General features: G+C 38.8%; 3 protein-coding genes across 8 annotated transcripts in view; 2 read left to right on the top strand and 1 right to left on the bottom strand.

Moving 5' to 3' along the window:
• mical3a (microtubule associated monooxygenase, calponin and LIM domain containing 3a) overlaps positions 1–2683 on the top strand; it is a 93590-nt gene extending 90907 nt beyond the window's left edge. For all 6 annotated transcript variants that reach the window (XM_058388369.1, XM_058388374.1, XM_058388370.1 and 3 more), the window contains one exon: positions 801–2683. In XM_058388369.1, coding sequence (XP_058244352.1) covers positions 801–985 — 185 coding nt within the window. In that variant the 3' untranslated portion in view covers positions 986–2683. The remainder of the gene's footprint in view (positions 1–800) is intronic.
• Positions 2684–3020: 337 nt separating this feature from the next.
• On the top strand, positions 3021–15661 carry ttc38 (tetratricopeptide repeat domain 38). The gene is made up of 15 exons (XM_058388258.1): positions 3021–3120; positions 3550–3808; positions 6352–6429; positions 7707–7788; positions 7980–8151; positions 8645–8818; positions 9397–9472; positions 11253–11372; positions 11474–11533; positions 12330–12368; positions 12770–12851; positions 13492–13657; positions 14221–14380; positions 14476–14549; positions 14667–15661. The coding sequence occupies exons 2-15, from the start codon at positions 3779–3781 to the stop codon at positions 14752–14754; spliced, it is 1401 nt and encodes a 466-aa protein (XP_058244241.1). The 5' UTR covers positions 3021–3120; positions 3550–3778; the 3' UTR covers positions 14755–15661.
• A 380-nt stretch (positions 15662–16041) lies between these two features.
• Positions 16042–23015, bottom strand: tspan33b (tetraspanin 33b). Its single transcript, XM_058388259.1, has 8 exons — positions 22810–23015; positions 19895–19952; positions 19640–19767; positions 19485–19559; positions 18862–18957; positions 17652–17780; positions 17054–17215; positions 16042–16145 (listed from the first exon to the last, which is right to left on the bottom strand). The coding sequence occupies exons 1-8, from the start codon at positions 22903–22905 to the stop codon at positions 16077–16079; spliced, it is 813 nt and encodes a 270-aa protein (XP_058244242.1). The 5' UTR covers positions 22906–23015; the 3' UTR covers positions 16042–16076.
• Positions 23016–23724: the final 709 nt, after the last annotated feature.

Here is a 23724-nt window from a genome sequence, read left to right on the forward strand (position 1 = left end):
CAAGTACTATTTTGCTTAGAATTAATACGTCTAACATGTGACATGCTCCTTCATGGCCTACAATCTATTGCAGTCTTAAAAAGCAGACGTGTTTTTTATAGGCGAGACTTATTTGAACAAACATTATGAGTCAGTACATGAGAACGAGAACAATTCATTCACTTAAAAGAATCGTCCTAAAACACAGACTCATTTAAACACCACTACTATGGTATTGTCCCATCAAATATTCTTACTCAGACACGCAGAATCTTGCAAAATGCTGTCTGCACATTGTAGACGTCTTGAGAATATGACTTTTTTTTTATAAGCGGTTTATGATTGACATTCTTAGCTGCAAGTCCTTGGCTTGGTTGTAAGTCCTCTGTGGTATTTTATATTTTATGGGAAACAAAGCAATGAAAGAAGCAATATAACCTTCACTGATCTGACTAGAAACAGTAAACAAGAACATATTCTGTCTGCCAACTCGTATAAAGCATGAGGGTTAGGGATTTGATTCTTGACTCTGCATTGTGTGCATGCAGTTTGCATGTTTTCCCCTTGGGCTTTTCTTCCTGGTACTTCAGTTTCCTCCCTGTCTCCAAAGACATGTTTTGTAGGCTGCTTGGCATCTCAAAATTGTCTATAGTCTGTGAATGGGTGTGTGTGTGTGTGATTGTGCCCTGTGATCACCCTTCCTTCCATAGACTCCAGGCTCTCTGTGATCCTGTGTGTAGGATAAGCTTTACAGAAAGTTAATAGATGGATGGATGTTCTCATTTGATACATTTTTCTGCATGCATTTCTCTCTCTTGTAGACCACTTGAAGACTGAGGCAGAGCTGGCCGAAGAGAAGCGAATCCTGAACGAGATGTTGGAGGTGGTGGAGCAGAGGGACTCTCTGGTGGCTCTCCTGGAGGAGCAGAGACTCAGAGAGAAGGAAGAGGACAAAGACCTGGAGGCTGTCATGCTCTCCAAGGGCTTCGGTCTCAACTGGGCTTAGTAATAGCAGCAAATCCACTTGACATGATCTTCACAACATCACCATGAGGAATGTAAGGACTTGGTTGAGTTTGCCTGCCTCTCTCGATGACATTGACACATCTTTCTGGTGTTTACGAGTCATCCTGGCTCGGCTCAGGGTCGGTCTCTTCACCTGTCTCTCTTTACGCTTCAGTGGAAGTCCATTCAAGCCTTTGTGTCTGCACAAGACATTTTTTTCCGTTTTCTTTGGTTTCAGAAAGGGAATAAACAGGGACGTCTTAAAGACATTTGAAAAGGAACACAGTTTTTGTAGAATGTACTGTTCAGCAGCTGTTACAGAGGAGAACAAGATCCTTGGACTTTATATCCATACTTTTTTTATGTTGACTACTGACTGAAAGTAGGAACACACTATAGATTATATGCCTTTGCTACCCACAATGCAATGTGGAGACATGATCAATGGCATTTTTTTTGCCATCTATTTCAATCAACTCATCTGACCAGAACTGTTTGTATTTATTTTACTCGTTTTTGTTTTACAAAAAAAAAAGCATGCAATGATTTTTTTGCATACTAAAAAGAAACTTCTCATGTTCTTGTATTTTATTAAGTTATGATCAGGAATTGGTTTGATTTATCCTCCCATTAGCCACCTCATATCAGGACTAAAGGATATCCAAGAACAAGCATATCCTGTATTGTATATAGGACTTGGCCTTTAGCTCATGTTCAGTGGTGAAGCTTCTCATCTACAATGTCTAGTGCTGTCTCCTCGCTCTTAAGTGATCTTACTCTTATTCACTTGTAAGTTTACTTACAGCTCTCTGAAATAAATCTCCAATACAGTTTACAGAAAAGGAATACTGTGCAAATATTTTCAGTCATGGAAATGCACATGGGCAATTGCAATATTAATGTTTTTAGATATCTCAGTCTAGACAGTGCATGAGAACGTAATATACAATCAGATCAATGATATGTGGTGGATCATCTTTGTATATTTTTAGAATCCCTGAATTTTATTTGATATCGGATATCAGTAGGCCTCAGCATCGCTTTTACATCCTTTTGTCTCTTGGATTGAGCAAATCCGCTTCTTGTCTTCATACTGGGATGAAAATCAGTATCTGCATGCACTGTTTGTGTAGCAAATTGCCTTTCTCACATATTGTCCTATTCACATCCACGATGTTTACTCGCCTTTACCAAGGGTTGATTTTTTTTTTTTTTTTTTTTTTTTATGTATTTGTTTTTATAAAAAAAAAATCAATTTTTACTGCATGTGAGCATTCACACATCACTAACACAGAGCAAGAAATCTTCATATATTGGGCTAAATCATTTGTAATGCCTTCGGACAAGCTGTATGTGTCTCCGTCACATACTATATAGGTCGCTTGTACTTATTTCAGCTTGCTCACCATTACGCTGTATAGATTGACACAGACTTTTGTATGTATGTACAAGATTACTGTGAGCAAAAAAGTTACATGCAACATAAGGCCTAGTTATTTAGACTGTGTAAATTGTTTTACAGAGTTTATTGGTATTTATTAACAGGTGTGAAAATGTATTATATGTAAAGAAAATGGAACCTAATTTTTAAAAGTGTATGTTGTCAATTCTTGACATGTGTAAATGCTTTCTGGTAGCTAATCTGCATATAAGACTTTGGATGTACGTTGGAAGGTAATAAAAATGCTTTTGTTCCTCAGTTTCTCTATTCCGTTTTATTCTTGTTTGTCTGAAACCTACTACGTGTCCTGTTGAAGAAACAAGACGAAAATAAAATGCAGACATGAAATGGCTGGCAGAAGTTGGAGAATGTTTCAACAGGCCCTTTAAGGTCTTCAACCACCTTGAGGCCAGTGAGTTCCACTAATTCAGTCAAATATTCCTTAACAGTGATGCCCTGAAATCTAATGAAATGGGCTTTTATTTATTCTCTATAAACATCAGGTGATGGATATCAGCAAAGAGGATATGTTTGCCCCTCATCCGAGCCACGAGTTATTTATATAACAATTCTTCTTTAAAGACGGTGGAACAAAGTGGAATCTCTTCCTGCGCATGCGCGGACTAGTTTGGACTGGATCTTTTCGATAAACGCGAAGAACCGACACACATACGACTCACACGTTTATTTAGTTAGTAAGTCAGTCGTGGTCAATTGTGTTATATAAGTCTTGTAGTGACTTATGTATCGCAAGCTTTAATAAAAAATTAGAGGATTAGATTAGAGGATCCGTCTGAATCAGAGTCCACCAGCTCGGTAAAATGACGTAGGACGCAAACGCGGAAGTGTTTCGGAGAGCTCTAGTTTTCATGTCTTCCGAAATCAAAAGTGTTATTTTTATGACTGGATTAGACGTGTGGTGTAAACAGTTTGGGAATTCCAGCCTTTCTTTGCCTTTCTGGATGTCAAAACCGAATTTAAGCAGTCACTGCAAATTATTACGTTAAACTAACTATTATCCAGTTAGTTGAGTGAGTTTTCAAGTGTTTGCTGAGTTAGTCACTAAATTGTTTGTTAGTTGTCCGAAGAATCTCTCTCTCTCTCTCTCTCTCTCTCTCTCTCAGTGAACAGAAAGTTTCTACAGGATATCTTGAAAACCATTATCCTCGTGTATACAATGTATATGGTGCTACAATGGTGACGTCACACTCAGCAAGAACATGATAAGACCGCAACCAGAAGAAGAACTCCGGTCCTGATTTTACTGCTGTCTCAGCTTTAAGCTGATTTTAGTTCCATTTTTTTTGCTTGCCAGCTTTTACAGTCGTGTGGGAAAAGAAAGCAGTTCGTGCAATGATTGCAGCTAGTTTTAGAGACTGTGCGGTAAGTTTGTTTTTCGCCGAAACAATAATTTCAGTAATTTTAGATTTACGTTAACGTGACAGGACGCTCTTGAACACTGCACAGGGTCATTTTTTTTATTAACAGTGCGTTTAGACTGTAATATTATCGCTTTTTGCTAGTCTGTAGACTTGCTGTTATTGCTTACTTCTTCACTAACCAACATAGCTACAAACATTTTTAAAAGAGTTATATAATGCTTTAATCTTATACACTATATTGCCAAAAGTATTCGCTCACCTGCCTTGACTCGCATATGAACTTAAGTGACATCCCATTCCTAATCCATAGGGTTCAATATGACGTCGGTCCACCCTTTGCAGCTATAACAGCTTCAACTCTTCTGGGAAGGCTGTCTACAAGGTTTAGGAGTGTGTTTATGGGAATTTTTGACCATTCTTCCAGAAGCACATTTGTGAGGTCACACACTGATGTTGGACGAGAAGGCCTGGCTCTCAGTCTCCGCTCTAATTCATCCCAAAGGTGTTCTATTGGGTTGAGGTCAGGACTCTGTGCAGGCCAGTCAAGTTCATCCACACCAGACTCTGTCATCCATGTCTTTATGGACCTTGCTTTGGTCACTGGTGCACAGTCATGTTGGAAGAGGAAGGGGCCAGCTCCAAACTGTTCCCACAAAGTTGGGAGCATGGAATTGTCCAAAATGTCTTGGTATGCTGAAGCATTCAGAGTTCCTTTCACTGGAACTAAGGGGCCAAGCCCAGCTCCTGAAAAACAACCCCACACCATAATCCCCCCTCCACCAAACTTTACACTTGGCACAATGCAGTCAGACAAGTACCGTTCTCCTGGCAACCGCCAAACCCAGACTCGTCCATCAGATTGCCAGATGGAGAAACGCGATTCGTCACTCCAGAGAACGCGTCTCCACTGCTCTAGAGTCCAGTGGCGGCGTGCTTTACACCACTGCATCCGACGCTTTGCATTGCACTTGGTGATGTATGGCTTGGATGCAGCTGCTTGGCCATGGAAACCCATTCCATGAAGCTCTCTGCGCACTGTTCTTGAGCTAATCTGAAGGCCACATGAAGTTTGGAGGTCTGTAGCGATTGACTCTGCAGAAAGTTGGCGACCTCTTCGCACTATGCGCCTCAGCATTCGCTGACCCCGCTCCGTCAGTTTACGTGGCCTACCACTTCGTGGCTGAGTTGCTGTCGTTCCCAAACACTTCCACGTTCTTATAATACAGCTGACAGTTGAATGTGGAATATTTAGGAGCGAGGAAATTTCACGACTGGATTTGTTGCACAGGTGGCATCCTATCACAGTTCCACGCTGGAATTCACTGAGCTCCTGAGAGCGACCCATTCTTTCACAAATGTTTGTAAAAACAGTCTGCATGCCTAGGTGCTTGATTTTATACACCTGTGGCCATGGAAGTGATTGGAACACCTGATTCTGATTATTTGGATGGGTGAGCGAATACTTTTGGCAATATAGTGTATGATTGAAAAAAAAAAAAGAGGCGATACTTTTTATTTGCCAGTTTTGTACCTTTACTAATTAATTGCGTATCACATATTGGCAAAAGTTTTGGGACAATTTCATGCTCCCAACTTTCTGGGAACAGTTTGGGGATGACCCCTTCCTGTTCCAACATGACTGCACACCAGTGCACAAAGCAAGGTCCATAAAGACATGGATGAACTTCACAGAGTCTCGACTTCAACCTGATAGAACACCTTTGAGATTAATTAAAGCAGAGACTGCAAGCCAGGCCTTCTTGTCCAACATCAGTGCCTGACCTCACAAATGTGCTTCTAGTGGATTGGTCAAAAATTCCCATAAACACACTCATAAACCTTGTGGAAATCCTTCCCAGAAGAGTTGAAGCTGTTATAGCTGGAAAGGGCGGGCCAACTCCATATTACATTCACGTGCAGGTAAAGGCAGACGTCCCAGTTTTAGAATTTCTAATTCATCCCAAAGGTGTTCTATCAGGTTGAGGTCAGGACTCTGTGCAGGCCAGTCAAGTTCCTCCACACCAAACTCCCTCATCCATGTCTTTATGGACCTTGCTTTATGCACTGGTGTGCAGTCATGTTGGAACAGGAAGGGGTCGTCCCCAAACTGTTCCTACAAAGTTGGGAGCATGAAATTGTCCGAAATGCTGAAGCATTAAGAGTTCCTTTCACTGGAACTAAGGGGCCGAGCCCAACCCCTGAAAAACAACACCTGAATTTAATGATTTGGAGGGGTGTCAACTTTTGGCAATATCGTGTAAATAAGGCACATAATTGGACCATACTTGCCTTTTAGAGTAAAGCCTCTTCACCATTCTGGGTAGAGAGACTAAATGTACCCCTTTTAATCTATAGTGCATTATTCATTATTCATGTACATTTGTACAAGAGAGCATAGTAGTAGATTCTGCTTATTTTGCTAGATGAAGAAAGAGTGCTGAGGAAAGTAATTCTGTTGTTATGTTTTGTTGACTGGGTTATGAATCTTACCTATATTTTACGGATTGCTTTGATCTTTCTTTCTTTCTTTATTTATTTTTGCAGGCCTGGCGGGCAGAAGGCCTCCCACTGTCCACCAGCAGTAACGAAGCCTGCAAAATTTACGACGCTATACTCACACAGGTAGCTCAGATCTCTCCAAGCAGTAACTGCAGTGTACTTCAGTAATAAAAGCCTAATGAAAATTCAGCACAATACACAAGACTTACAAGATGTCACTTATCTTGAACAGCTGACAAAGGACTTTTGTCTGGATCGTTGTTTTTCTCTGAGAGCTTTGTGTACTGTGTTGCAAGTTTTCAGATAGAGTTGAGTGCAAAAGTTTTCATTAGTGATTTCTGTGCAGGGAAAATAGAAACTGAAGTTCTCTGACTATTTATGTACCCCCCAAAAAAATATAGATATAGATGGTCAACATGTAAAGCAAAATCATGTGTGAGGATACAAAAAAGGATGAAGGAATATATATTGATCAAGCATAACATTATGACCAACTGCCTAATATTGTGTTGGTCCCACTTTTGCTGCCAAAACACAACAAACTGTCATGCACTGTGTATTCTGACACCTTTCTATCAGAACCAGCATTAACTTCTTCAGCAGTTTGAGCAACAGGAGCTCGTCTGTTGGATCGGATCACACGGGCCAGCCTTCACTCCCCACATGCATTAATGAGCCTTGGCCGCCCATGACCCTGTCTTTGGTTCACCACTCTTCCTTCCTTGGACCACTTTTGATAGATACTGATCGCTGCAGACCGGGAACACCCCACAAGAGCTGCAGTTTTGGCGATTCTCTGATCTGTTTGTCTAGCCATCACAATTTGGCCCTTGTCAAACTCGCTCAAATCCTTACGCTTGTCCATTTTTCCTGCTTCTAACACATCAACTTTGAGGACAAAATGTTCACTTGCTGCCTAATATATCCCACCCACTAACAGGTGCCATGATGAGGAGATAATCAGTGTTATTCAGTGCTCATAATGTTATAGCTGATCATTGTAGATAATTAGAGAAAATGTATCCAGTTCAGAAAGGGCAATACAAACTATTGCAATAATCTACATTACTTGACTATTTTTGCTACTTGCTATAATGAAGTAGGACAAACACAATGGCTAAAAACCATATTGTTTTATCTTCACTGTGTTAAGAGTGTGCACATTTGTGCACTTGGTTATATAAAATGCTTCTTTTAGGGTAATGGAGTTCTACTGGCTTGTATATTTTAGACTTTAACCTGCTATAAATTCACATCCTCCCATCAGCTAGTTAACAGGCTCTTGCTGAGAAAACACCGAAATTTGAATCGCACGAGTACTCTAGAGCCTGGTTTAAGAAGCAGTAAATTATGCTTGCTCAACTTCTCAAAAGCTATCTAATGTCATTTCCTGTGTTCAGTATACAACATGGCGTAATGATGAGACCCTTGGAGGAATAGAAGGATGTATGGCAGCGGTCCAAGCAGCTGACCCGGACTTTGGTATGTGAAACGGAGACTATAGTATGTGCTGGGAATCAGTGTGTGCTTATCATATATACGTATACTGACATAAAACTTTATCTCTTGAACAGAGGTGATGTGTGAATGTCATGCTTACAATTTACTATGTTATGCTCATGCTATCTTTATGTTCATGCTAGTTTTACCTCTTTACTCTCACTTTACTGCAGTGATGGGTCATGTGATCAGCACTGGACTGCAGTTGGTGGGGACGGGCAGTTCAGTGCTGCAAGACCAAAAGCTGGCCAGCGCCGTGAGGAAGACTGTGGATCTTGCAGGCTGCCAGGAGCTCACAGCCAGAGAAAAACAGCACGTCAAAGCCATCGAGCTCTTCGCGAAAGGGTGACTCTAGATCATTTCAATACTTCCCAGATTCCCGGATCTAGGAGATTATTTATTATAAACAACTTTTTCTTCATCTGCAGAATAGTTTAATACCTACCAGTCATTCAGAGATACATCTCGCAACATATCAAAGAAAAAGTATACACAAGTTCCTTAGGCTCTCCAAAATCTTAGGCCATCTCTGTTTTTTTGGCTGCTTAAAAATTCCAATATGGTTGAACAAAGTTCACTGTCTCTATACAACAGAAGCTAGAAAATGCATACAGGCTGTTTTTGTACTAATTATGTATTAATGAAGAAGTCATTAAATAAAGAAAGAAAAACAATACATAAAAAGCATGTCATGTCAGATTAGCAGAAAAAAGTCTGATTCTGATGTGCATTTAAATGCTGCTGTTGTCGAGATGATAAATACAACATTAATGATTTTCTTATTGCAGACCTGCTGCAACATTTAAGAGGCTAACAAAAATGAGGTTGTGTTTTTCAGAGCCTTGGCTAAGGCCTGTGATGTTTGGGAAGATATTCTGGTGGAGCACCCCACAGACATGCTAGCTTTGAAGTTTTCCCATGATGGCTTTTTCTATTTGGGTGAACAGACTCAGATGAGAGACTCTGTGGCTAGGGTTCTTCCCCACTGGAAACCACACATGCCTCTCTACAGGTAGCACACATCCTAAACGCTCTCCAAATGCGAAATAATCTATAATGCAAAAAGTATGTGGATACGTGACCAGTTACACTTATGTGCTTGTTGAACATACCGTTATAGATTTAGTTTCTGCTTTGCTAGAGTAAATGTCTTTATACTTCAAGGGAGGCGTTCACCTAGATTTCGGAGTGTAGCTGTAGGGATTTGTGCCTGCAGAGCATTAGTGAGATCAGGCACTGATGTCGTACTAGAAGGCCTCAGGGTCAGGGTGATGTTTCTGTGCAGGATACGCAGGATGCGTTTTTCTATACCAACCTTAGTACATCATGTAGTTATGCACTTTGCCCTGGAGCACTATTGTGCTGGAACAGGTTTGGTGCTTTCTAGATCCTGTAAAGGAACTTAATGCTACATCATACGAAGGCCTTCTAGACAACTGTATGCTTCAAGCTTTTTGGGTTAGGATTATATATGGGTCTGATACTTTTGACCATGTAGAATATCATATTTACCATTAATTTTCCACCAGCCTTCTTTAGTCTCTGTTTCTTAATGAATGCATTCCTGTGTTTTTTTCTTTTTATCTTTAGCTATTTAAAAGGCCTGTATTCATTTGGACTTCTTGAAACTCATTTCTATGACCAAGCTGAGAAAGTAGCAAAGGAGGTAATGATTTATTTCTTCAGCAAAAAGATTTGTAATATACACTATATTGTCAAAAGTTTTGGGACACCCCTCCAAGTCATTCAGGTGTTTTTTTTTTTTTTTTCTTCTTCTTTTTCTTTCAGGCGCTGGGCTTGGCCCCTTAGTTCCAGTGAAAGGAACTCTCAATACTTCAGCATACCAAGACATTTTGGACAATTTCATGTTCCCAACTTTGGGAGAACAGTTTGGGGATGACCCCTTCCTGTTCCAACATGACTGTACACCAGTGCACAAAGCAAGGTCCATAAAGACATGGATGAGTGAGTTTGGTGTGGTGGAACTTGACTGTCCTGACCTCAACCCGATAGAACACCTTTGGGATGAATTAGAGTGGAGACTGCGAGCCAGGCCTTCTCGTCCAACATCAGTGTGTGACCCCACAAATGCACTTGGTCAAAAATTCCCATTAACACACCTAAACCTTGTGGAAATCCTTCCCAGAAGAGTTGAAGCTGTTATAGTTGTTAAGAACAGGCTGACTCCATATTGCATTCATGTGCTTGTAAAGGCGGACGTCCCAGTTTTGGAATGGCTTAGAGTCTCTGCTGTAATTCATCCCAAAGGTGATGTCACCTTTGGAACCCATCAGGTTGAGGTCAGGTCAGTCAAGTTCCTCCACACCAAACTCACTCATCTATATCTTTATGGATCTTGCTTTATGCACTGGTGTACAGTCATGTTGGAGCAGGAAGGGGCCATCCCCAAACTGTTCCCACAAAGTTGGGAGCATGAAATTGTCCAAAATGTCTTGGTTTGCTGAAGCATTAAGCACTGGAACTAAGGGGCCAAGCCCAACTCCTGAAAAAAAACACCTCAATTCAATGATTTGGAGGGGTGACCCAAAACTTTTGGCAATATAGTGTCTTTTCAATAGATCTTATGTCTGTTAGACATATTTGCTGTATGATCTTATTACGTTTCATTAAAGATGGAGTTTTTAAGATATTTTATTAAGTAAACAAAAATATGATGAGTAATGAGGAGAGAGAAAAAATCGTGTATTATATGATGTTCCTGAGTGGCTGTATGTCGCCCTGACAATCCTGTAATAAAGTCATAAACTTGTAGTCAGCAGTGTGTCTAGGTGTCAGGTCGTAACTGATGGGACTTTTGTACCAAATGTAATATGCCAGCTCAGATGCCGTACATAATCACACAAAGTAGTATGAATGGTAGGATCATGAGAGAGCGTGAGAGTGTAAAGAGACAGGAGTGAGTTAGTGTAAGAGTCTGATGCTCCACAATAAGAAAAGCTAATCAGGAATGATGGAGTTTTAGTTCATTTTTGCTGAACAGCTAAGGCATTTGTTTATTCTCTAATTTGGTTGGAAGCTACTGAATTATAGATGAAATGCAATTTATTCTTCTTGTGAAGTTTGTATCACCACCCAGTTGAGAAATTGTTGAGAACTCATGATGGCCAGAAGTGAATAATGGGATGTGTTTGTGAATTTCCATATTTTTGTATTTCCATTACATTGGGTGAGGATAAGTTGTTTGAGTCCTCCTGTCCTTTTTTTAAGCTGGAAAAGAATGTACACAGATTAAAAAGCAAAATATATTATAATTACTTCCATGAAACTTTTCTAAATGAGAAGGTACAATTCCAAAATCTTACATCGTGTAATTTTTAAGTATAGATTATTTACAGAACTAAAGACATTATTTGCATTGTATAAATGTATCCAGTTTTATTGCATGCATATTTCTGAGCTACTTTATTGCTCTGGCACATCCCCAGGGTCTTGCTTTAACTCGTGAGGATGGCTGGTGTGTCCATTCTGTAGCTCATGTCCATGAGATGAAGGCAGAAGTAGAGAAGGGGCTGAAGTTCATGGCATCCACTGAGAAAGACTGGGTGGTCAGTATTTAATGTTGTGTACTTATTTGGGATTTGTGACATTACAAAATCTGTTAGACATTTCCACTTTCTATTAAACTCCTGTGTCTTTTATTATAAAGGTGTGTGACATGTTGGCGTGTCACAACTACTGGCACTGGGCACTTTATCACATTGAGAAGGTAAGTTTTCAGTCAAGCTATTATTTCAGTATTTCAGTTGGTTTTTCCTCCATATGTATGTAATGTCTATCTATCTATCTATCTATCTATCTATCTATCTATCTATCTATCTATCTATCTATCTATCTATCTATCTATCTATCTATCTATCTATCTATCTATCTATCTATCTATCTATCTATCTATCTATCTATACACTGATCAGGCATAACATTATGAGCACTGACAGGTGAAGTGAATAACACTAATGATCTCCTCATCATGGCACCTGTTAGTGGGTGGGATATATTAGGCAGCAAGTGAACATTTTGTCCTCAAAGTTGATGTGTTAGAAACAGGAAAATGGGCAAGTGTAAGGATTTGAGCGAGTTTAACAAGGGCCAAATTGTGATGGCTAGACGACCGGATCAGAGCATGGTCGGTGTCTATCAAAAGTGGTCCAAGGAAGGAATAGTGAGGAACCAGTGACAGGCTCATGGGTGACCAAGGCTCATTGATGCATGTTGGGAACGAAGGCTTGCCCAACTGGTTCAATTGTTGCTCAGATTGCTGAAGAAGTTAATGCTGGTTCTGATAGAAAGGTGTCAGAATGCACAGTGCATGACGGGTCAGGGCTGTTTTGGCAGCAAAAGGGGGACCAACACAATATTTGGCAGGTGGGCATAATGTTATGCCTGGTCAGTGTGTATATATATACATGTACATGTTAAAGTTTTTACATTTTTCATTTGCAGTGTACATGCAGTTTTAAATGATTGATTTTCATGCTCTATATTATGTGTTTTTTGTTCTTCAGGGAGAATATGAAGCAGCATTAAAAATCTATGATGAGCAGGTTAGTGGTATAAAAATTGCTCACGGATGTGTATGTACTTGAAAGAGCACTGATGTTGTATTGAATTGTGTGTATGCGTGTGCAGTCCAGGGAGTGGTAAAAGCAAAAGTATGTTTCACACAGAATGTAAAAAAGCCTAGGAGAAATTAAAATTTTAAAGATTAGCACTTGGGTTTTATTATAAGGGTAGGAACTAAAATAAATGACCCTTTTTACATCTTGTTCTTTCATGTATTTTTGTTTTATGTCTTGACAAGATGTGCATTTACTACACAAATAATGGTAAATTTTACCATTTTTTTACCATCTGCTGTATGACGGCTTACAAAACTGGCCCATTGCATTATTATTATTATTATTATTATTATTATTATTATTTATGATTCTCACGAACATCTCAGGTATCCCGTCGATGTGTTAACTCAGGGGCCATGCTGGACACAGTGGACGCCTGTTCAATGCTTTACAGGCTGAAAATGGAGGGTGAGACACTATCTGAACACTATAATACTACAATACCTCTATCTCTGATGGAAACAGTATGTGAATGTAGCATGTTATTATGGAATCTGTTTGGAGTCAGCTCAGGAATTATTGGCACCCTGCGTGAAATTGGTTAAAATTATGAATATCTGACATGGGTAAGAGCTGTAACGTGGCATACTTATCACGAAAATGCCCTGTCTCCTTAGCCAGAATCAAGACACCAAAGCATAAGTGATGCACCACCATATTGTATTTTACAGTGACTGTCAGGTGTTTTGTTTTATATGCATGCATATTTGTTTTCAAACATAGCAATTGTGTGCATGGCCAAAAAGTTTGATGTTGGTCCTGTGCACCATGTTTTAAACTATTGTGTTTTTTTCCCAGCTGCATTTGACGTTCTCCATTTGCCCTGTGAGAAATCCAAAACATTGAGAATAATGTATATTTTACAGTTGTCTTTTTTGTTTGTTTCTTTATTTTGCACATTGCACAAAGGGTGCCAATAATTATGGAGCTGTCTGTACATGCTGTTGGTTTGATCATGGCCCATTTCTACAAAAACTCCTTGCTTGTTAAGACTTATTGTTCTGAGAAGAAATGTGGTCACATGGCCTTGTGTGTACTCCATCTGCAGGCGTGAGTGTGAAAGAGCGTTACCGGGAGCTGTTGCAGGTGACTGAGCCCCACTCTGAGGACCATACTCTTCTCTTTAATGACCTGCACTTCCTCATGGTGTCTTTGGGCTGCAAAGAAACAGGAGTCACACAGCGACTACTGGAGAGCCTGCGAGAGCTGGCAAAGTAAGCTGCTTTTCACTTAAAGTGTAGAGGTTTGCGGGATTTATCTAGAGAACCAACCCAGTGCATGTGAGAGTAAGAATTACGAGTGTTTCTGCACGTTGTGCAACAGCCCTCAAACTGAACTTTACTCTGACATTGGTTCCATGCTGAGCGTCTTTAATGATTTTATTCAGTGGATAAAGATTTCGAAAGCAAACAAGGCTCAGGAAGAGTGTATTGTAAGAATGGCATGTTTTATAATGTGATATGAGGTGAAGATCATGCGGCATCTGTTCAAGACTGGTATTATTTCTCCAGGGAGCAAAAGTTTTGCATGATCCTGTCCTCTGCATGACTTTTGCCTAAGTGTTTCTAAAAGGTACACTTTGAGCCAGTTTTGGAGGATATTTAAGAGACGACACAAGCTTTCACGAACATTTTTATCTGCTGCTTTTTGGAATAACGACGAATAGTAACCTACCTCTGGAAATGATCCGAATTATAATTCAGTGAATATGCCCAGTCTTTTATTTTATTTATTTATTTTTTTACTATGGCTAATGCTTTGTCTAATCTCTTCACAGAAACCCTGAGGAAAACCATCAGCACCAGCTTGCTAGCACTATTGGGTTACCCATGTGTCAAGCCATGGTGGAATATGATGAAGGAAACTATAGTAAGACAGTGGAGCTGCTTAAACCTTTAAGATACCGCTTCGCACAGATAGGGGGCAGTGATGCACAGGTCAGTCTCACCATAACCTGGGTATCCCCCAATTAATGCACCATACCAAACAATAATTTGGTTAACATGTATTGCTCTTGCTTTTTTTTTTATAGAGGGATGTTTTCAACCAGCTTCTCATCCATGCTGCATTGAAGTCCCAAGACAAACACCATCAGAGATTTGCCAGGTGATACATAGCCCATAACCTGATTATCTGCAAAATCATTTCCACACACTGGCTTTAAGCGTAATGAGCTGTTCTACAGCACACCATCCAGTTATTTATCTGAATCCAATTTTCCAGGTGCCTGCTGGTTGAAAGAGATGCAGTGAGAATGAACTCCGCTCTCACTGACCGACTCATCCAAAGAGCCCACTCTCTACACATTTAACTGCTGAAGACATCCACTACAAACATATTTTTTCTTCAAAATCACTGCTAAATCCCCTTAATATACTCGGTCAACCTGACATATTATTAGACACAGCGCTGTCGAAATTTTCCACTCTAATTGAACAAAAGGTGTTGACTACATTTCTATAACAGCAGCTCTGAAAATAGTTTTGGCTGCAAGGCAAACCACAGGTTTATATTAATACACGTTTTAATACGTTAGCGTTTCCACAGTAACAGCTAGCACAGGGAGTTTTATGGTGGATGTAGCACATAAGTGGAATAGAAGAAGCATACATTCATTGATGTGGTGAAGTTTCCTGTGAGGAAACGTTTATTTCATATTTTTGAAAGAAGTGTCCAGTTTTCCAGTCTCCGGTTTCTTGGTACCGTGACAAGCTGCATTTATTTGTCTTAATGTTGAGTTAAAGAAAAAAAGAGAGAGGCTGGTGTTATACCATGAGAAGAACTCGTTTCCCGGACATTCCACAATATTCAAAGTAACTATATTAACAAATATGAAGTTTGATGTTATTCCTTAATTAAAACCTTGGCATTTTGCTATGGTCTAAGACGAGGAAGCCTCATTGTGGTGTTATTGGAAAATAACTAAAAATGGAGTGGTGTGATTACCACACTGAAGTTTATTATTTTCCAATAACACCTGTCTCGTGTTTTACTCCTTACTTAATCACTATTACGGCCACACACTAAACAAAATGATACAGAACAGCAATTAAATAAAGAATCTAAATCTCTATTGAACTTATTAACTGCTCATTCCTGGATCCTATTAGAAGCTTAAATGTGTGCTTTATTAAAGGCAGGGGCACTCAGAGGGTAAGCCCAATAAGGCTCTAAATAAAAGACTGAATATTTACAGTTAATAAAAGCATTGTTTATAAGTGTGTGGATGGCTACAAGTGCCTAATCTGTCATTTTGTTGTCATTCTGCCTCTTTACAATCAATTTAGATTGAGGGTAATATTTCAAATCTTTAAGTATTTCCGTCTAGTGTTTTAAAATGAGGACAAGTAAACAAAAATGCTACTATAGACTGGTAGTGTATAAAAAAATTATGATAAGGAATAATATAAAATGAATATGATTAACATCCAGTATTAGTTTTTAAATGTACAAGTGGACTTGAAGTGTTTAGTGTATTTGTCATGAAATGTATTTCAATAATCCAGACAATATATAGCGCTTATGTTAAACAACATTAGTTTTATGTTTAGAAATCTGCATACAGCAGGTACATATGCAAATTAATGAATTATAATAACCCAGCCAGGTGAAGAGTCCTCTCTTCTGTGACCTCTACAGCAGTGACTTAATCTCATTGTGGATCTGAGAAACGAGCATCTGGGAGAGCACAATACCCGCAATCTGCCGAGCACAAGGTCCAGGTCAGAGGAGAGTTTAAAGACATATTGATTATGTGCAGACTGTGGTTATTCTTGAATACTTATTTCCTTGAGGCTGTCCACCTCCTGCAATCCACCAATTCACATGCTCATGAAGATCTATTAGCTGGATAAACTGTATTAGAGTAGCTCAGATCTCCCAAGTTCAGGACTAGGCAAACAGATTGGTGAATTTCAACAAAATAGTAAGACTTAAAAATAAGATTGAAAAATACATATGAATGTAGTTGATTAGCAGGGTCTCTTTTTTTTTTTTTTTTCTCATTTTACTCAGTATTTCTTATATAATTATAAGAAAACATTTAAATTCCTCAGCATTTCTGGAGTTTCTGAGCTCTTTTCAGTCAGTGGAGCATGTCTTTAACAAATTTTTGAGATAAACAACAGTGGCTCATTACAATGCAGTTTGGGAGAGCCAACTATTTAGATTTATTCTCCCCATATACCCTAAATGAAACAGCAAATGTTTGGTGCAGTACAAGTAATTTGAAGCAATGCTTTATCGATTTTACGGCTCTTTCTCTTTTTTTTTTAATAGGTGAATTGAGACATTCACAAATCAATATGTCCTCCTGGTTTTCTGTATTGCCACTGAATCAACAAATGTGCTCAGTAGAGCTCTTTTCCCCTCCATTTATTAAATTTGAGATTTTCAGCTTTATACTCAAGGCTGTGTCTTTTGTTCCTTCTGCTCAAGGAACATAATTGTAGAGGAGATCCATTAATGCACATATATATCCTTAATGACAATGTGATGTGGAGGATTCATCATCAGCAATTCCTGTGTCCTGTTAAGTGTAATACTTACAAAAACAATATTAACAGTGGAGTGTACATATCATGAATTCGTGGCATGATTGTGTTTGCTACCTGTGGTAGAGCCAGACCCAAAGCCAGAGTCCCAACTAACATCAGATGAGATTCCATCCATGTCACTACACTGTCTGCACATCCGTCTGTGTAAATGGACTCTGCAGCCTCCAAGTACTTTTGAGTTTGAACCCCAAAGCCACACATGGTGTTGATCACGGTCTAAAACAATGTGGAAAGAATATATTGTGCTTTTCCCCCCAGTTAACCACTCTGCTTTTAATTTTTTATTTAATTTTTTACTTCTATATATATATGAACAGCAGGTGGCAGTAATGCCTCAACGTCAAAATTCTTCAATTTGCTCCTTGACTTTTTAGTAATACATAATCCCCACCACTGACATTAGGCTTTGACATGAACATTTTCTAGAAATAGCCCACCATGATTATAGGGAAGGTTGCATTATTATTGGTTAGATTTATCATTGTCTAAATAATATTGGGGCACGTTATATGTTATGACACATTCTTCATAGAGCAGAATACCAAGGCTCAACTGTCTGCACTGCAGATAGTAATTGGTTGTACTCAGCAAGTCTCTTCTACATTTCCATAATTGCTGACTGACATACGAGGTGCATGACAGAAGCACTGACCTCTCTTGGTACAGGGGTGCAGCAGGAGAAAGGAACTGCACATTTCTCCTTGCTTGGGTTTCTCTGACTGCAGTTAAAGTAGATGTTCCAAGACCAGTCGGTGTAGTTGTTCCAGCCACAGCATCTGAACTGCGAGGGGAAGTCATTTCAATAGTACTATAGCAAATTTATATCATCCATGAAAGACCCGTCACTCTGAATGGTGACATGGTTATATAATGTAGCTTAAGTTTATTATGTTTAGCTCTAGTACTAAATGAAAGCATGTTGTGCAAGCAACAAAGCAGTCAGCTGGTGCATCCAAGCTCTTTCAAAGCACAGTGTGAGACTACAATCCTTATAGATATTCAAGTTTTTTTAAGCATACATAAGCAATAACCTTAACTGGAACACAGAAATATCAAAAATGTGTCTGATGACTCAAGGAAATGTACTGTATAAGCCACTGTAGAAATTATATTTAGGTCATCAGTGACAGTCATTGTCTAGAAATCATCTATAATCGTTGAACGAAACAAAAAATTGTTTCTGATCACAAATATTTTGTTTTTTAAAATGCATTAAAGCATATGGCAGACACTTATATCCAGAGCATTTATACAACCGAACAGTTGGGGACCTTACTCAGGTTCCCAGTAGTGGCAGCTTGGTGGTCTGAAGATTTTAAGTCACAACTTGCTGATCAAAATAGTCCAACACCTTAACCACAGACCTACCACTTCCTCACCTACAGTTTTGGGGAGGAAAAGCTTCCTAATGGAATATAGTCAAATGTCTTTATTTCTGTAATTGTATGAGACAGATAGTTCCCACCAAGATATAATAACAAACCATACACACTCACAGAATACTTCATATTTTTCATCTGTCTTCTGTCAACCAAAAGAAAACTCCAGTTTTAAAAACACTTTCTTTCCCACTGCTATACAAACACTGAATTCTATCCAGTAACTCCATTTAAACCCTGCACTACCTTCTGGTGCTTGTTGCTGATTCCATCTGCTGTCTTTGTGTGTATGTGTGTGTGTCTGTGTGTGTGTTTGTGTTTGTGTGTCTGTATGTGTTCTGCACTGTAAAATCTGTTATGTTCTATACTCAATTATATGGTATTGTATGATACTGCGTTCCTTTAGTAATGTTTAAAGTAAGCAATTTCCACCAGTTTGCTGTACAGCTCATAAAAATCTGTCTCTGATATTTACAGACATGCCTCTTGTTGGATGTAATCCATGAGATTCTGAAGGTCCAGGTCGTCACGGTAATGCACAATGGCTTTCTTCACAAGCTTGCTCAGAGCATCCTGTGTCTGAAAGGACAAGGATACACACTGTACATGTCAGCAGATTTGCCTGCATCTATCTGGGTTAGTATGCAAATGTCCTAGGGGAAGCATGTGGGTCCATGCGGCATGCTCGGATCAACTAGCAGCAGGTCTAATATGGTATGACGGGTGTGCTAACGTGCTTTAGCATTGTAATGAAACCTTGCCTCCCCCAGACTGCTCCACTTTCTTTTAAGATTGCTCCTTCACACGGAGGATGTTGGTCCTCTGTTAGAGTGTAAAAACCATCTACATCTGATGTGTTTCAGTGGTGCAAACCCTGGGAGCATTGTGGCAGAATGGAGATTGACACCGTCACTGAGGGGTCAGCTTTTGCTATAGTGGATTGTATATTCACGATCAGAAATATTAAATTGGCTGAGCTCAAACTTTGTCTTGCCCTTTGTATGGCAGCTTCATATTGATAGAATGACTGGTGTTTACACTAATGATAAGATATAGGATTTCAAAAAAAGTAATCATGCAAACAAACACAAAACACTTTTCCTCACCTGGTCAGAGTAAAAGAAACCCAGGATTGCTATTATCAGTTGGGCGAGGAAGACCAGCGTGAGGCTGAAAGAAAACTGAAGAGGAGGAAAGGCATGAATCGCAAAGATCTCAAATACAATCAAGTCCTTGTGCAACAATTTGAACAGATTCTCACTGCTTTAAGGAGGTGAATGTTTTCTCGCAGTGCTCCGATGCATCCACAGTAGGTGATGAAAAACATGACAACACCCACCATTATTAATATGATGGCTGGATCGATGAGGAATGCGTCTCGAACCGGGTCTGTGAAAAACACAAATCCAGCTGCTGTATGATGATTTGTGTAGATTGTGTTTTGAAATGGCTTTCGATTACATCATAAATATAGCAAGCAATCATAAGAAATAAATGCAGATGTAGTTTGTCATACCTGCTGCTTTCTGAACTTTAGCATAGACTCCTATAGCAACAATACATAAAGAAAACACCTGAAAGACATGTGACAGATCAGTTAATATTATGAATATTATTTGTGTGTTACTAGTAGTAGTCTATTTTGTACTTTTTCATTGTTTAGTTAGTCATACTAGCATTATAGGTGTAGTGTGGTGTGAAAGAAAATAGTAATTGGGCTTCATAATAATAGGAATAATATATAACTTGTTGAAGGAGTACTGATATTAATAACTATAGCTGTAGTAATAGTTGGTAAGCAATGGAAATAGTAATACTAGTTGTTATTTAAAGAGTAGTAGTTTTTAGTAGTAGCTATTTAGTTTTGATGATAGTTTTAACTATCAATATTTATTTTCTTTTATTTTTTTCATTTTAATATGTATTGCAGCAGGGTAGATGTAGCAGCAGTAGTAAGAGTAGTGTTATTAGTAATAGTAGTGGTATAAGTAAGAGTAATTCTTCAAGGAGTAGCTCCAGTTATAGTTATAGCATTTGTACTAGTATTACATTCGGTATCATTAGTAGCAATAGTAGTCAAGAAGATTAAGTAGTAATTTTAGTCTTCTTTCATGTCCTCATTCATTTCAGTTGTCATAGTCTTAATTTCAATATGTTTAACAGTAGGGTGAGTAGAAGTAATAGTAATGGTAGTTTTAATACTAGTACAGTGTGGTGGTAGTGGTGGTGGTACTATGCAAGTTATGGTATTTGTGCAAGGAGTAGCAGCATTTGTTGTTATAGCAGTAGAAGTATTACTTTTTCCGTAGCAGTAATTATAGTAGTAGTAAGTATAGAAGTAGTCAGAAGATCAAATAGTAGGTAGTAGATTTAGTTGTTGTAGTTTTAGAAGAAATTGTCTAAATCTGTCCAACATTAGTAGAGTAATAGTGGTAGTAGGAATAATTAGTATTTTAGGCATATTAATAGTAGTAGGTGTAGTAAAATACTATTAATAGTACAAAAAGTATTCTTAACTATAAAGTATAGGTCAAGTTACAGTTAAAATGCATTTTATTTTTTGGCATCAACACCACAACCAATATTCTTTCATTTCCAGATATTAATTTAGCATATCAGCTCATTCTGAGCACAGCAGTGACACTGACATGGTTTGTATGTGATGCTGGATCAAGTGCTTTTAAGCATCTCTTAAGTGCTGAAGTGACGAACTGATGTCCAAGTAGAAAAATTGGGACAACAGCAGTGCTAAAGAGAGGTTTGTCTAATAAATTGGTCAGTAAGTGCATGCACAATTTTAAAACCCCAACATATACACTCAGACCAGTGCTACTTAATAATTGGAATCAGTTAAAACAGGACAGATTTGATCAGATGCAGAGTCTTTTTTTTTTTTTTTCACACAAATAATGACTTTATGAGTGAATGGGAAATCTATAGGTTAAAATAAATGGGTAAAAAGGGACACAATATAGGTCTAAGGTTTAAACCCTTAAAAAAATCTATAATGTCAGTGGTGACTCTCCAGTCCTTTGCAGCGTTCGATGTGGTTTCATCTCTCCTGGGCAAAGCAACCATTAATCTCTTTTTTGAGCACAACAGAAGCTGAGCTTTAGATCTGTTTCCTATATGGTTTCATAGCAGCACTGTACGGAGTTTCAATTAGAGCTGAAAAAGTCTTCACTTCTGATCGGCAGGCTTTATTAACTCCCACACCGGTGGTCAAACTGCCTGACCATGATGCATGTGATACAGAGCATCATTGTAGAATTCTTCACATATTTTCCAAGAGCATACAAAAAAATAATATTATATAATATATATATATATTTTTTTTTTACAGCTGCAGTATTTTGGTCAAATAGAGAATGAGCTAATCATTATGTATTAGCTGTGAATCAGAGGCAAAACTTTAGATTATGGACCTGTAATCACAGGGATTTATCTGACTGCAGCAGAGGGAATAGATGAATTCAGACTGATTTTTAAAATGCAACTTTCATATGAGGTGCTCAATATGTATCATTTATTCTAAACTATGAAATGGAGATGATCTCAGAGTACTAAGGATAGAGACAGATGGCTCATAAACCACCAGCAGTGCTGTTTTGCTTTTAGAATCGAGTTTGTTCTCCTTTGTGTCCTAAAGCACTGTTGTGTAGCTGAATAAGCCGGTAAGCTGGTGCGATTGAGACAAAGGGCTGATGGATTATGTTGTAGCATAGTGTCCTGGGTCCTGGCTGCAGTAAATAAACAGATCGTGGGAGATTTGGTGGTGGCAGGCCTGGCTAGCTCAGTGACTGGGTCTCTGCAGTGTGCCATGCTGTTATTCCTCCAGTCCAATAGTAAAGCACATGGACGCTCAGTTGCTCATGAAACAAGCTTTGATTACAGCATTGAAGTCACATTCAGTTGGCCAACGTGCTTAACCAAATGTCAATCAGCTACTGTATGATATCGAGTACTGTATGATACTGTATGATATTGTGGTGGATTTGTAATGACAGAATGTCTGTAATAGCAAATAAGCAGCAGTCTGGTACTGCTAATGCACCCAAACATTAGTCAGAGCATGGACCAGAAGTGAAAAATAATGTTGTAGTGTGGCTGTTTTAGAGTGTCTTGTTTGTATCTTTTCTTTGGTACACATAGTACCAGTGTTTGCTGGATACTTTGTAATCTATGCTTTTCATATGCAGAAAAGCCAGCGCTATTGTATGTAAATTCTAAACTAAGGAATCTCAACAGTGGCTGTGAATGTTAACACGTTAGAACTGCGAATTGTAAATGTACACACACACACATTGCTGCTGAACACAGAAACTCTGACGGAACATTCCCTTTTGTACATATGCTTATCATTTGCACAATTTGCCACATAAAAAAACACATTTGTCGCTTGTGTTTAGAGGGAAGAGAGGCTTTACTTACCCAAAATAAGAAGCTAAAGAGGAACAGGAAATAACGGATCCAGGGATTAATGAATGAAAAGGTTTCCGCCCTGCCGAGATTCAGGTCCCTGTCCATTGCAAGCAGAAATGTGAGACCCAATTTCTACAACAACCACAAAAACAAGCCAGCCAGCCAGAGAGGTTATTTTGTCTACCATGCAACAAGCCAGCTGAATGGTAGATAAAGGATAGAACACTATTACTCCATTGATGCATGCCAGAGAATTACTTTACACAACGTGCCTCTGGCCTGGATTGCTGGTGAATAATCCTGAAGCTTTGCTCCATTGTTAGACTGTCACCAGGACAGAGTAATGTGTACAGAATGAACAGGGATGCAGGCAGACAAATTTGGCAAGCTGAACATTTGAGTACCGCTTCTAATTTCACACTCAAAGCTAAACAACACTGTTCAATGTTGAACATCAAATTTAACTGCCACTGACAGTGTATCCTTTAAACATCATAATCTGTCACTAGCCCATGCTATTATGTGTTGTAAAAATGTCATAAAATCTTTTATTCCACCATGGATATGACCTTGAGCCAGGCCCAGAGAAGTACAAAATGGTTCAGACAAATCACACACATCGTTTCTGATGTATTTCTAGATTGAGCTCATTAAAAATTGAGTTTTTCGTGTCAAAACAGAAAAAAGAGGCAGAATTATTACATGGACTGGCCTACCATAACTGATGACAGTTATGCAAATTGAGACCGCTTTCTTTTTTATACACTTTACAGAGAAGTATTTACTGCCCAAACAGATTTGCCATAGTTTATTAAAAATATTATAATAGTTGTTTGATTTTAATTTTGCTGATGCTCGGTTTAACCGCATTTATTAACCATGTGTATCCAGTGTCGTTCTATAATGATGTGCTAATGTGTTTAT

The sequence above is a fragment of the Hemibagrus wyckioides genome, linkage group LG04 (genome assembly GCF_019097595.1).
Source record: "Hemibagrus wyckioides isolate EC202008001 linkage group LG04, SWU_Hwy_1.0, whole genome shotgun sequence".
Classification (NCBI taxonomy): domain Eukaryota; kingdom Metazoa; phylum Chordata; class Actinopteri; order Siluriformes; family Bagridae; genus Hemibagrus; species Hemibagrus wyckioides.

What these genes read in the sequence shown, in the direction of transcription:
- ttc38 (XM_058388258.1), top strand. Translation starts at nt 3,779, where the DNA reads ATGATTGCAGCTAGTTTTAGAGACTGTGCG. An exon ending in CCACACATGCCTCTCTACAG is followed by an intron (nt 8,819 to 9,396) that starts GTAGCACACATC and finishes TTTTATCTTTAG; the next exon opens with CTATTTAAAAGGCCTGTATT. An exon ending in TTACAGGCTGAAAATGGAGG is followed by an intron (nt 12,852 to 13,491) that starts GTGAGACACTAT and finishes CTCCATCTGCAG; the next exon opens with GCGTGAGTGTGAAAGAGCGT.
- tspan33b (XM_058388259.1), bottom strand. Translation starts at nt 22,905, where the DNA reads ATGGACAGGGACCTGAATCTCGGCAGGGCGGAAACCTTTTCATTCATT. An exon ending in GTTTCTTTTACTCTGACCAG is followed by an intron (nt 18,958 to 19,484) that starts GTGAGGAAAAGT and finishes TTGTCCTTTCAG; the next exon opens with ACACAGGATGCTCTGAGCAA. An exon ending in TGGATTACATCCAACAAGAG is followed by an intron (nt 17,781 to 18,861) that starts GCATGTCTGTAA and finishes TTCCCCTCGCAG; the next exon opens with TTCAGATGCTGTGGCTGGAA.